Genomic DNA, 14,805 nt, shown 5'->3' on the forward strand with positions numbered 1-14,805 from the left:
ACACAGGGACCCTTGCTGTCTCTAAACCTTCACTTGTCTAGAGCAGCCAGCACCTCATTAAGGAAAAGCAAGGAACTCACAAATGAATGCAGCACAATACACAGGCAAGCTCATTTCACCATCTGCCTTCTAGTGTCCAGAGGGGCAAGAGGCTTAAATGACACTCCTGATTTTTCTCTCCTGCAGGTGGAACTATCACATTCCCAGGGGGCAAGAAAGACTTCTCTGCAAGGTCAGTTGGGTAAAAAGGAACATCAGTCAGAATTAGGCCGATGTATGTTATAGAAAAGAATTTAGTTTACCTGAGAAAACAATGCCATTCATGACATTAAACATACTTGTAAATAAGTCACTCTTCATATCTGTGTAAAGGCTTTGCTAAATCAGTGCATCAGCTGTGGGAGTTAGCACAGTTCATGATGAGGTATACATTTAAACTTACCACTCCTCATACCCTCCTATTTTCTGTTCCATGCCTATCCTGACTGATGGTGACCCAGCATCTTTTTCTACTGAACCACCTATGGCAGGAGACACCGGAACTGATGCAGGGGCTGTAACAACACGACAGACTTCCACCATTTATGTCAAAAAGAAAGGCCATCATTAAGCAACTTAAATAACTGTCCTGAACCTTTTCTCGTGTGACCCCACCCTCTTGAAAATCACTATGCTGGTTTTCAGATCTGGTATCATTGTAAGCTTGTAAACTACCCTGTGGAAGTCCACTCCCACCAGGTTGGGGAGTTGTTTAAAAAAAAAAAAATCATCTAAAGAGCTGAATGGTCGAATATCTCAACGGAGAGCTTTTCAACCCCATACATGATCTAGAATACACTTGGGGAGTGTGGAGCAATAGGTAAAATCCGGCCCCAAGTTTTAACATGCTTCATCCAACTTCAAAGCATTACTACTATGAGACGCCACACGTTCAGTTTGTATTACCACCACACAGACCTGCCCCCCCGCCCTCCCACACACACACACACACACACACACACACACGCACGCGCACGCACATGCAGTTGGGTTAGGGGAAGGAAGAAAACCGAGAGGGAAAGATGCCCTACGACAGAACCAGCAGCAACAACAGGCAGCCGGCTGAAATCCAAGTAGATGGCAAGAGAAGGGCAAAAGCTCTGTTTTCCTCTATGGTCAAAGACCTTTCTTGGTCAAATTTTCCACTACCTGGGAAATCAGCTGAGGATGCACAGTGCACAGAGATTACGCGGTGGGGCAGCGCTACTCTCGAGCTCCCAGTTCTGCGGAATGTTAACCGCCCGGCCACCTCCTGCATGCGGGCCAGGGTTGCACTGGTGGAGACGCAAGCTGCAAGGCAGGCTCCCAGTAGCAGACACTCACTGTACCACAGTAGCAATAATCCGAACGACGGGACACCTGAGGAGGGATCCGGTCTCCCAGGCCAGGCTTCAATATTTTCTTTTACACTCCACTCAACAATCAGTTTAAGAACCTGTAGGTGCCGGGCTGTGGGGTAGGAGTGGGCGGCACATTTCTAACCCAGGAAGTCTCCCAGATTCCGATCTCAGGCGAGCGCAAGGACAGTACACAAAGAGGAGGGGGCCGGCGCACTCCAGGGAGTCAGAGCTGTGAGCTCGGTCATTTTCCAGCTGGGAATTAAGAATTCCGAGCTCCGCCAGAACCCTGGGGAAGCACCGGAAATGCTTCCGACCGCTTTAAAGGGAAGTCGATTTGCAAATCAAAGTTGCAAGAACTCCGGGCGCCCAGCCTACTTCAGCGGGTTACTAGGGAACACCCAACAAGTTTGGCCACCGGGGGCTCGGCATGACAGCGCCGCGCCGCAAGACTAGAGAAGCAACTTGTCGCTCGGGCGCGGAGCCAGAGCCCCAAGCTATCTCCGCGCCCCAAGCTCAGGAAAGGACCCGAGACTGCGCTGGGAAGGCGCAGGTCCGAGCCTCTGGAGCCAAATCTCTTGATTGAAAGGCGCCGCCGGGTCTCACCCGGACCTCGGTGCTTCCAAGGGCTTCCCTCGACCCCAACACTGAGATGTTTCACCACGAACACTGCACCTGCCTTCCAGCCCCGGCCGGTGAGAAATTAACAAAAGAGCCAGCGAACTGCGGGGGAAAGGGACCCGGCGTAAAGTATAGTAAGGAGGGGAGATAAGGCAGCTCGGCTTGCGCCGTAGGAAGAGAAGAGGCGGAACAGAGATGGGTTATACTCCAGGCACCCGGCTCCGGGAAGGAAACCAAGAAGAAAAAAAGAGTGCGAGAAGGTGGATCGGGTCCTCGACCCCGCTTCCCATGACAGACACAGACACACAGACACACACAGACACACACACACACACGAACACCTCCCCCTTTTCCCTCCTTACCCAGCATGGAAAAGATGAAATCCTTGGCTGTGTGAATCTCCAGCGCTCTCTGGTCGTCGTATTCCCGCTGGTCGTGCTTCGTGAATTCTTGGATGAGTTTGTTCAATTCCTCCACCCGCGCTCCAGACCTGAAATCCAGCTCCGGGAACGCAGGCTTGTTGTTACAGCCCAGGGAGGCTGCCTTGCTGGCGGTGGGAGCCGCCATCTTCATGCAAAACGCGCCGAGGAGCAGCTCCGCGGCGGCGGCGGCACCCACCCCCGCCCCCCACCCCGCCCCCCTGGGCCTCCTCCCCTCGCGGGCTCCCTGGCTTCGGCCCCGGCCCGTGGGCGGGCTGGCGGGCGGGCGTCTGGGCGGGCGGTCCCAGCTCCGTGCGCTCCAGGCGTCCCGGCTTCGGAAGGAGCTGGACTGCAGCGAGGGTGCTTGTGTGGCCCCGACACCCTTTCCTGCGGCCCCACGCCGGCCCCGGTGCCGCAGGTCCTTGCCCTCCCCTGGCCCTCGCTGGCAGAGGCGACAGCGGCCGTAGCGCCAACCGGAGCCTCCCTCGGAGCGAGGAAAGTGAAGTGGAAACAATGTGAAATTCACCAGCTCTGAAATCAACAAGCTGCCGGCTCCCGTGTTACGGAGCCAGCACCAGCGTCCCCATTTAAAGGGATAGCGTACCCAGTGGAAAAATAAATAAATAAATGACAGAGGTCTGCGCGCCTGTGCCACTTGCCAGTCTGTGCTTGGGCAGACGTGCGAGGTGTGGACCTACTCTTTCCCTACCTCCACCCCCTTGGCGAGGTGGGGGGCGGGAGGGGGGAGGCGAGCAGGGCTTGCCAAGCGCATTCAAGGAGAGGGGAGTCTTCCTCCAATTTTAAGGGCGGTGTCCTGGACGAGGACATCTGTTTGGGAGCGTTTTCATCTCAAGAACCCCAATGCTTTTAGATGGTGAAGGAACCTGCCTTAAGGATTATGAAACCAGTCTTCTGCCCTATTCTGCATAGATTGCCAAACATGATAGGATTAAGCGTATCCAAAAAAAAAAAGTGCCCACACTGCCCCCATGTAGACACATAATGAGAATTAGCTACTAAATATCCCTACCTTTGCACTAGGTAATTAATTTTCCTGGATAACAGCTTATTCAACTTAACATGCAATGAGTCAATAAGATTCAGCCTGTTCCAACACAAAGCTAGAGAAACTAAAGTGTAGGTGTGGTTGTGAGAAAGGGGTAACAGAATGACTTGCCCTAGGTTCCGATGAAGAGGTGAAAATTCACTCCCTAAACAAACATAATTTTTGAGCACCCACTATTTGCCAGGCAGAGTGCCAGAATCTGGGTGGACAGTGAGAAACCAAAAGACATGGTTCCGACAGGTTAGTTATTTATTTGACAAGCATCTTCCACCTAAGTCATGGTCCTTTAGACCAGAGCTCCCCAAACCCCCAGGCCACCAACCAGTACCAGTTAGTGGCCTGTTATGAACCAGAGGCACAGCAGAAGATGAGCTGCCAGCCAGGGACAAGAAACTTCATCTGTATTTGCAGCTGCTCCCCAGCGTTAGCATCACTGCCTCAGCTCCATCTCAGATTATCAGGCATTAGATTCTCATAGGAGCAGCAGTCCTCAGTGCCAAAAATGTTGGAGACTGATGCTTTAGCCAGAATAGGACCTCAGAGGTGTTTTCAGTGTTTGTGAAGTTTTCGACTCAAACACTTAGGAGGCTTGTTGATTCTTAGAAACAGAGGTAATTCTCCAAATCCATCTGTTCTCCATCCTACAGTCTCTGGTTTAGGCAGGACCTTTTCATTTTCTCACCTAGGTTCTCATGGCCAAGAATACTAACAGTAGTCCATGCTTTCCCCTATAAAATGGAAATGATAATAATTTCTATCTCATAGATCTTTTTAAGGGTTACATGAGATAAAATGGGTTAAGCGCTTAATGCAATGCCTGACACAATAAGTACTTAATTAAATGTTAGCTGCTACTGTTGTTTTTATAAACTTTTTCCCACAGCATTTAGCTCTACATAAGGGTCCTCAATGTTTGTTGAATCAAATAATGAGTGAAGAACTTTGGCATAACCAGTTAATTTATTTTGCTTTCAGTTTCTTTTGAAACAAACCTTCTCACTCTATTAAAAATAAAGAATACATGCCCAGATAAATGCTGGTGGACTGATGAGGTAGCTATTTTAATCTTCTGGCTTTTGCAGGTTTGCTATGCTGCCCTGACTTCTCGTCTGAGAGGGTATTAACATTACCTGGGCAGTGGTATAAGCTATGCAAGTGATTAGAACTCCAACACAAAGTGATCCACTCCCATCTGTGAATGCTTCTCTCATGATCAATGGTAAGCATCTGTGAAACAGCTGGCTGAAGCGCAGTCATTCCATGAATCAGAAGATCCTAGTTAACCCATGCAAGGAACAACCTCCAACCTACATGATACAGTTTGAAATAATTCAATAGTCAAGACACTTTTTCTTTGTTAATTTCCAAAAAAAAAGCATGAATGAGGCATGCTCCTCCCTGTTTCTACTTTTTTTGGCGATACCTATATTCACAGAAAGAAAACAGATAGTTAGCAAGAATTATTCTGATTGTGTCTTAGCCCTGGGTCTTGAATGTTTTGAATGAGTAAATCAATGATCTCTCTTCTTCTTCATAGTCTCTCCTACTCTCCATCAGCCAGATCAGAATTCTATGAATCATTGACCTTCAATAAGCCTGTATATTTAAAGAATGTACTGAATAGTAAACTAGATACCCTTTTATAGGCTCTTATAGAACTCCGATAATATAGTATAAATATTCCTCGTTGAGTTAGTAAAATAAGGAAAGAGGATCAGGAATCATAATTTCTTGAGTTGGTTGGGAGAATTTTAGCCTCTGGGTCCTTAGACTATGAGTGCTGTCTCTTGACCTTTGTAAACACTCGACTTAATACAGTTCCCGGCTCATCTTATGACCTTAATTAATATCCTTGAATGAATGAATGAATGAATGAATGGAGAAACAAATTAATACCATCTCTTAAAATCTAGGAAACTAGCAGTAATAATGTTTGCTACAATTAAATATTTTAATGTAAGCTATTTATGGTTTCCTAACAATCACTTATGAATTGTTATAAATGTAGGTATTTCTGCTTGAGTTCAATTAAGTGCTTCTATTCCTGTGTGTGTGTGTGTGTGTGTGTGTGTGTGTGTACTACGATGCTATGCTATATGGCTGAAGAGAAGGAGGTAATAGAAAGTGAAGAGAGAGAGAATAATTATTAGAAGATGTTAAAGAGTGCCTCAGTCTTGAATAAAAGTGCACATTTCTACAGTTTTGACAAATGGCTCAAGAAAGGTCAAGAGAGTCTACCATCTAAATAAGCATTAATGTAGGTCGTTCCATTGCTTGCTCCTGCAGCATCAAACAGACCAAAGAAACTTTCTGCCTTTCAAACTGCTATCCCACTTAGAGATATAACTGCCCTTTTACTTTCCCACTCCGAAATTCTATTTGCTTGTGAACGAAGCCTTCTTCTGGCTTGTCTAGAGCTGTTTGTTTTTAAATACAGCTCTAAAGTTCTGTGGCAAACTCTCAGCCATGAATAACTGGGCTGTGCAGAGTATGTATTAAAAATAGCAAGCTCCACATCCACATGATGGATTAACAAAATGTAATTTTAAACAAAGATTCTCTGGTCTGACAGAGATTTAAATAGCAGCCCAGGCTACAAGACTTGGCCTTCTTGGGCAGTTAGATTTTCAATAAAAGTCTAACAAATGGAAATGGCCAGAACTTCCTATTTGAAAATGTAGGCAAGAAAAAAGAGAGGCAAACATCATAGACATGTGGAATGTTGACAGTAGAAGGAACGTGGGGGATAAATTTCATCCTCCACCTTCATTTTGCAGATAGGAGAACCAAGACACAGAAAGGGAAAGGAAACATGCCGAAATAGTAGAGATTGTTCCTATTTTTCATACTAACTTCAAATTTAGTAAATATTGGTGTTTCTAGACCACCAGAAGGGGCATGAAAAAATGCCACGAAACTTAACCAAAATCATAATAAAATCAAAAGAGGAGAGTGGCCTTTTGCGAAATGCACTTGTTGTACTTGAAAGTTAAATCTCAATAAACCAGTAATCGCTGACATTTGGAATTACTTGGCTACTGCTTTTTCCTGCCAATAGGTGGATAATCAGGACTAGAGCAGAATCTCCTTGATATCTCGCAAAGTCACGCAGGCGCACACAGCCCCGTTTGGGGCCAGTTGAGCAATTTTACCTCTGGTGAGGTTAGGCCATTGAAATATTAATGAGATTTCCAGGACAGTGGCTATAACTCTCTTGGTAAACTCCAAGTGAAGCCCCCCACTCTGGCATTCGCATGGTTAAAGGGCCTTTTTCCACACTGTCCCCCATCCTGAGGGTCTCAGTGGTCTAGCTGTGAAGAAACTGTACCAGTATAAATCTCTCCACCCAAATTGTCATTTCATTCTCTATTCCTGCTATTCTCATGAGAGCCAAATCTATACAAGTAGGAAGAAAAAAAATGGACTCTAAGATTCGCAATAATAATATCTGATAACAATTACCATAATTTGTCATTCATTACAATCATAGAGCTCTTTAGGGTTCAACAAAGGACCTACCATAAAAATCTGTTGTTTATCTGATCATCACAACCTCTTAGCAAAGCAGGTTAGTCTGGATTGTTGTTATTCCCATTTTACAGATAAGAAACGGAAGCTCAGAGAGATGGTAATTTTTCTGAGGTCACCAGCTTCTCCTCTCTATTTCAATGCAATTTCTGGCAAATGGCTTTTCATGAACCTCCTCCACTCCACATACCCACATATAAGTAATGTTGGCTCTCGTTGCCTTTGGACTCTCTCACTGCTCTTCCTCGTACTTCATGGTAGCTGCCTGATAACGTGTCTGTTTCTTTAACAAACACATGTGCTTAAAGTGTGCAGAGACTGTGCCTATCTTAACCACAGATGTATCCCCAGTGCCTCTCACTGGGTCTGGAGCATAGTAGATGCTCAATAAATAAGAGAGTAAATGACTGGCCAGGTGGCTGGCCAGGTCCCAAACCTGGATCTTTTGATTTATGACACAGGCTCTTTTCATCAAACTTTATTGACTGTTGTTAGCAACCACTGAGTATTCAGAAAAACACCAACAATCCCTTACATTTTAAAGAGTTTAATACTTTACCCAGCATTTCATATACACAATCTGATCTCAAAGCTCAATTCAAGTTCCATCAAGGCAAACAAAGCCTTTTGTTCTTCTTCTTTCATATACCTTAACATCTGAGTTCAGGTCATTTGCTCAGTAAACTTTATGACAAAATAACAACAAAAAATTAAGAACAAATTTGCAAATCTCCTTTTTTTGGGGAAACCTAATCTACATGACTTCTACACATCAAGCAAGAAAAAGCAAATTGATTAATTGCCCTAGAAATCCTCTTTCTATAGAAATGCCTTAACCTCACTGATTGTTCTGGAGAAACCATGGGCTCTCCTTACCAATCCCTTGAAATTGCTCCATCCCTTTCTTGCTTTTGAACTTGCCAAGGGCTAGCCTCTAGGTCTTCTACATCAATTCGTATCCTGCCTTGTATGTACCTTGGATGCTGGGCCACATGCCGAGGATGGAGTGCAATACCTTGTCAGTGAAGACTGAAGATATTGGTTTGTTTTGCTTTGAATAATTAAACAAAGGGCTGTCACAAGGGAAATTAATTAATTTATTTTTTCATGGGGCGGGGGGTGGGTGGGTCAGTGATTATAAAGGATGGAACCAGGAGAGATGGGTGGCAGAGAAACAGTCTTCAGCTCAGGATACAGAAGCATTTTCTAACAATGAAAGCCACTCTGCAAAGAATATGCTGCCTTATGAATTAGTAAACTCCCCATCACCAGAGGTGTTCGGAGCCCTGTTATCCATCTGCCAGAATTATGCTAGAGGGGGTTTCTGAGTTGGTAAGGAGCTTAGACTCTGACCCCTTACATGCCTTTTAGCTCTGAGAAAACTACAACTCTGTGATTCTTCTTAAGTAACATAATAACTAAAAGCTTGTTTCCTACAACGATCCACCTCACAACGAAACTATGTCTGCACTCTGAATACAACGTGTTTTATATCCATTTCCACATAAGGTCCCACATCAGGGATAGTGTCTTTCTTTTTCTAGGCTTAAAATATAAACATATTACATGGTTTTTGGCTTTTCTATTGTCCAATTCTAGCAGGCTATTTCATTCTACCCCAGACAAAGAAGTACTGTGGTATAGACACATGCTGCAGACATCACACACATATTCCACACCAAATTCTCATTCAGAGAAGCTCTCAGGAAAAAGAAAAGGAAGGTGTTGTCTTTAATATATTTATTTACACACTCATTTTGTGATGATAGAAGCTGGCTCTCTGAGCAGGCCTATGAAATTGACCAGGGAATGGTAGTAATGCCTGTCTGTTTTCTAAAGCTGGTCAAAAAATGATTCTCTATATGCTGCACTATAATAAGTTTATTTGAAAAACTTGTTCCCCACCACCACCTCCTCCCCCCCAAACTATGCCCAGTGCAGTATGTGAATAGAAGGAGTTGTTTCCCTGATCTGAGACCTGGTGTGTTGAGCTGTGGTCCAAAGCTCATTTTAAATTCCAAGTTGTAAAACCTGGAGAGAAGGCATTTGAGGAAAATGCTGACATTCCTTCAGCTCAGACAACATTATTACACACAACCATAAATATACTTTCTGGGCCATGCCTTCTAATTCTTTCTCTGTTAGTAGTTTCTAAGTCGGGGGGAAAAAAACCCTCAAATCCCTTAAATTCCCCAGTGTTTCTACATATTCAAGGGAGAAAACAGAAGAAAAAAGAAACAAAGGAAAGAAATATAGAAAAGAGGAGAAAAAAGAAAACCCACAGCCCCCTTACTCTACTTAGTTTCTAATGATTCATGTTTATTTAAACTACCTTAGGAATATAAACATGCACATTTTATTGCGACTTGCCTCAGAATTTTGTTTTGGGGGAGACATGGACATGGGGTATATAGATATATATTATAAATAAATAAATTTAGATAAAAACAGTGGGCTGGGAGTTAGGAGATAGATTCTAATTCAGCTTTCGCCATTAGTTACTTCCATGATTAGAGAATAGTCCTCTCCTCTTCTCTGAAACTCGTTTTCCTCAAGTGTAAATGAATTGAATGAGGTGTCACCCAGGTGTGACATTCTGAGGCTGTGAATGATATAAAAAGACAAATAAAGGAATCTTATGCTCTGTACAATTTCTTAACACATTTTGTTTATTTGTTTATTTCCCCTCAGTCTATCCTTGTACCAGATGATATTCCATAGTGGGACATTCTAAGAATTATTTTTTAGGATCTCAGCTCTAAAAGAATTAGCCTGAAATTAAGAGAGGAGAATCTGTAAGTTTATGAAGACCGCCCGCCCCTCAGCACATCTTGGCTAAATAGCCTCTTATCCTCTGCTGGTGGGGGATGAAGCAAAGCCTGCTGCTGAAATTCACTCAGTAGCTTAGCACTGGGATGTGGGTATACGACCTCTGGGTTTTTAGGGCCCAGCCGGGTCTCAGCAGGTATGTTCAGACTCTAGAAAACCTTCTTCCCACAGAATGGGAGGAAACAAAGGCAACTCAAAGAAAGTACTCCAGGAAGTATTTATAAGAGGCTGCAAAACAGTTATAAAATAATTTCCTGGCCCTAAAATTAAAAGCAAAGGTTTGGTTTTCCGAAGCTCAGGTGCAGAACGAATGTATATATGGGCCTTGATAGTCAGCTTATAAAGTGCTTGAGGACAAGGAATAGTGGTTTTGGCAAAAAGCCTTAAGGTGTCTTTTTATTTCTTTACAACCATGTTATGGAAAAAGTCTGAAGCTAGAAATCTAGGTTAAAGTTTTTTAAGTACTTTGTAAAAGAGCAACTTTATAAATCTCAGGTAGTAACTGATGATAACATGATTAGTAATAAAAGTAATTATAATCGTCATGCAATAAATAATAGTCAAGTGTGTATGATGACAAAAATAGATGCAAGATTAAGACTATTAGAGCCATACGTAAAAATCATAGATATCAAAGAAGTGTAGGAGGGATTTTGGAGTTCTACCAGATCAAAATATTAATAATACAGATGACCAAGATGAAGTGCAGAAAATAGAAATGATTTGCCTATGAGAACACACAGATGCCATGATTGGGATTTTTTCTGTCATACATGTCAGCACAAGATCCAAAGTATGTGAGGGTAAATTTAAATCTACCAAATAGCCATATGTGGTGTTATCCATAAAGTTTTTTTTTTTCTTCATTCAACAAATATTTGTCAAACTTCTAGTAAATGTCAGGCACTGTTCTAGGCACTGGGAATACTGCAGTGAACAAAGCCAAAATTCATGTCCTCTTGGAGCTTATAGTTCAAGCAAGTCACTCAATTTAAATGATAAACTGAATATATTGTGCTAAAATTAACCTCTCCATCTGTATCAGTCAGGGTTCTCAAGAGAAACAGAACCAATAGCATATACATATATACAGAGAGTTATCTCAAGGAATTGGCTTATGCAATTGTGAGGGCTGACAAGCTCAAAATCTGTAGAGCAGGCAAGTCCAAAATCTATAGGGCAGGCTGGCATGCTAGAAACTCAAGTAGAAGTTGATGCTGCAATCTTGAAGCAGAATTTCCTCTTGAAAACTCTGTTTTTGTTCTTAAGAACTTTCAGGTGATAGATAAGCCCCGACCACATTATTGAGGGCAATCTTTTCTTAAAGTCAACCGATTTTAGCTATTAACATGTACAAAATACTTTCTCAAAGAGTATTTTAGATTAGAGTTTGATTAAATAACTGTGTACTATATAGCCTGTCCAAGTTGACACATAAAACTAGCCATTACACAATTTACCTAATAAACATTTTTAAGTGCTTATCACATGCCAAGTTCTGAGATAAATCATGCACAGTCCCTGCCCTCAAAAGGAATGGCATAAGTCATCTACTTAAATAAATACATAAAATGTGAAGGATCTACAAATTTGTAAGAGAGGTAAAGAACAAGAGCTGTCTTTGAAGATACGAAGGAAGAAACAGTACTCCCAAGTAAAGAAATCAGGAAGAGCTGAAAACAAAAGACAGTTGACCTTGTCCTTGGAGAATGAGTAAAATTAGAACAAGGGAAACAGGAGGGTGAATTCCTAGTGGAAGAAATGGTATAAGCCAAAGTGCAGAGTCAGGAAAATGTGTGATGTATATAGAAACATTAAGTGGTTCAGTTGGGCTGGAAATGTAGAGCATTCATCAAAACCTCTTTTATTTAGCCAGTGATTACTCAATGCTTGTTCAATTACTCATTCCAAAGACACTAAAACATCTGCAGATGAAACAGAGAGATCAAGAGACTCCTCCAAAGTCACACAGCAAACCTTAATGCACAAGTCAGTGCCATATTTTTTCAGACACTGGACACTGTTGACTCTTCAAAAATTAGTTTTGCCATCCCTGAGAAAGGAGAATGTGCTTTATCTTTATTGTTTCAGTTTAACTACCTTTGGAAAAGTCATGTCATTCCTTGATAAGTGGAAGAGATTTATTAGACCCTAACTTTCAATAAACATATAGGTATCGATGCCCCAGATGAGATGCTCAGAGATTTATATATCATAAAATTAAAACTTCATTGCTTTTACAACTCAGTCAAGGGCATTTCTTGGTTTTTGTACTATAATTAAATTGCTATGCTCAAGGGAATGGTATGCAGAGAGAAAAGATAGATAGGAGCCTCGGGTTCATAAGAAAGCGAAATTCACCCAGGACTCCTATTATTTCACAGTTGTATGCTTTGTATATTCCGTTTATTACCATTCCTTTCAGCCATCTTGTTTCCATGTCCTAAGCCCTTCCCTCGTTTCAAGGAATAGCTGTTGGTTTAGCAAGTCACTATTAAATAGACACGGTCCGTGACTTACTCCACTATCAGCCTCCTCCATCTCTGAATTAAATTTATTCATTCTTTTGCCTACATAGGAATTCACATTTTCTACTACTGAACTAACCAGCCTAATAGTTTTATGGTACTCAAAACAATGCGCCAGGCTTTGAGGCTAATGTAACATTAAAATAATTATAGGAATCAGATGATGCTTGTTTCCAAGTCTTTATTCAGCTTCATACCACTGCAAATTGAATAGAAGCAAATTGAACTTTTCTTTACCATTCTACCCCTCCTACTTTCTACAATTTATGAAAGGGAAACTGAGAACCTAAACCAGGAAGTGATATCATCAAGTGTCCAGTTTTATATATCCAAAAAGTGCATTACTTTAATTAAATCTATCAAAGATATTAGTAAAAGGGAGACTAGGGAGAAATGAGGTTGTTGAGCGGAGGTATTAAATAAATGGACATCACCAAGGAGTGATGTCCAAAGATGTGTGGGATACTTAGAGGGCACCAAAGTTCAACTTCCTCAGTGGAGAGCTGAATATTTGTTTTGTGGTAATGTTCTTTTATTATTTCCAAGGGTGGACAGATATAGAAAATATATTAAGTCTTATAATCATAATATTACTTCAGATTTACATAATACTTTAGATTTATTGTATACTATCTCATTTTAATGCTAATCTCAACAATAATGCTGTAGGATAGTCAAACCATAGATTCGTGAACTATTGGATCACATTTTAGAGGGCAGAGTTCAACCCTCCACAGCATATGAATAACACTTGGGTAGGTGTGTGTCTAGGAGGGTGTCTGTGTGTTTTTCAGAAGGGCAGGCATGTGGAGAGACAGACAGGAAGCATCCTGGTGAAGATCAATGGTAACTATCTAATGGTCCTTGTTAAATAAAATTTCCCCTTTGAGAGTGGGTATTAATCTGTTGTAAGGAGGTTTGGTTCATTGTGTTTCACTCTAGCCTCAGGATAAGGTCACATTCTTTTGGATAGAAAGCAGAGTTTTCTCTAAAAAGAATGGACTTCCTCAGAGAAAATCACCATGGCAGAGACAGAGCCTCAGAAAGATACCTAAGGCAGGTCCAAGGCAGGTAGGAAAGAAGAAGCCTTACTCACTTGGGACTGGAATTTATAGTATGAAAAGTCAAAAGTCGCTTCCAGATGGGTCTGGCTTCGTTTGGTTGGTTAGAGGGGGCGGGAGGGGCGGCGGAGTATGTCAACAGGCATCTGTTTCTCCCAGAGCTTGACCACACCACAAAGTGAGGTGGGAAAAGCTGCAGGTGTGGCTGATCATTAAGGAGAAAGCGCTGTCATGTGGGGAGAGTGCAATAGTGCTTTCGAAATAGGAAATCTTAGATGGCACAGGATAAGCAGAAATTCAGCCCCTCTGCTCAGAGATTCTAATCTTGCCATTACTCTCCTTAGGACACCCCTAGTCTGAGTTTACTCAGGTGGACTCTCTTGCATATTTATCCAGGCATAATATTTCAGTGATAAACCAATAGAGCTGGGGCTGACTTCCCGCCATCTCTTCTAGATGTTCTCCAAAGGGGAAGCATTTACCACAGTGGTGGTCCTTCACAGTGCATTAAATAGACAAGATAACTAGTGTACTTAATCCAAATGGGGGTTGCAGTCTGATTTACAGACCTATGCTAAGTATTCTCTGCACCTGGCTAGCTTTGTCCTTAATAGCTAGTATTTTCTGAGCACTTATCAAGTTTCAGACACTATGTCATTCAATTCTCATAATCTCCTTAGGAGGTTGTAGAATTTTCCCCATTTTCAGAGTAGGAAACTGAGGTTTGAATTGATCATATAATTTGTCCAGGGTCACATGATAGTAAGCAGCACACCTGGACTTTCACTTACATCTACTTCAGTTCAAGTCTGTGATCTTGAACACGACCCTGGGCTGCCTTCCTGGTTGCCTCCCAGAGCCTATGATAATATAGGGGTTAGAGTGCTGGGTGGGAAGTGACACAGCTGTATTAGGAGGCCGGACACCTTGGCTCTGTATGACCTTTAAGAACCCTGGCTTCTCTGAGCCTCAGTTTCCTCCTCTGAAAATAGATATCATTCTTCCTTCTTAGCTACAAAGCTTTTATAGAAGGTGGATGCAAAGATGGAATGTGGATAAAAACTATAATAATACTTAAAAGATATGAGGAAATGTTAGACTTTAATTTTACATTTTCCTAATATTTCTCAAAAATTAATGAGGCCTGGTGTTGGAGTAAGGAATCCAGGGGAAGGAGGATATCATTCACTCATTCAGCAAACACTATACACCATGGTGCCCCAGAAATAATGAAGAATAGGTATTTCACAGATCGGTTTTAGGATAGTTGATCTGTGAAGAACTTGATTTCTTTTTTCACATTTAAAAAAGACTACCACTTAGATTACTTACTGGGAACCCCTCTCTGAATTGCTGCCTGAGCTGTAACTGTGTTGA

The 14,805-nt window shown here is 42.2% G+C and overlaps 1 protein-coding gene across 11 annotated transcripts in view; it reads right to left on the reverse strand.

Annotated features, from left to right (window-relative positions):
- Positions 1-2,963, reverse strand: part of MB21D2 (Mab-21 domain containing 2) — a 98,629-nt gene extending 95,666 nt beyond the window's left edge. For 3 of the 11 annotated variants that reach the window (XM_039850867.1, XM_039850865.1, XM_039850862.1), the window contains exons 1-2: positions 2,360-2,500; positions 443-554 (exon numbers count right to left, since the gene is read on the reverse strand). In XM_039850867.1, the coding sequence (XP_039706801.1) occupies positions 443-452 (10 nt within the window). In that variant the 5' untranslated portion in view covers positions 453-554; positions 2,360-2,500. The other 8 variants (XM_039850870.1, XM_039850866.1, XM_039850859.1 and 5 more) reach the window with 7 other exon arrangements.
- Between the last annotated feature and the right edge of the window lie 11,842 nt (positions 2,964-14,805).

This window comes from Pteropus medius, unplaced genomic scaffold (genome assembly GCF_902729225.1).
Source record: "Pteropus medius unplaced genomic scaffold, Ma_sr-lr_union100, whole genome shotgun sequence".
Taxonomy (NCBI): domain Eukaryota; kingdom Metazoa; phylum Chordata; class Mammalia; order Chiroptera; family Pteropodidae; genus Pteropus; species Pteropus medius.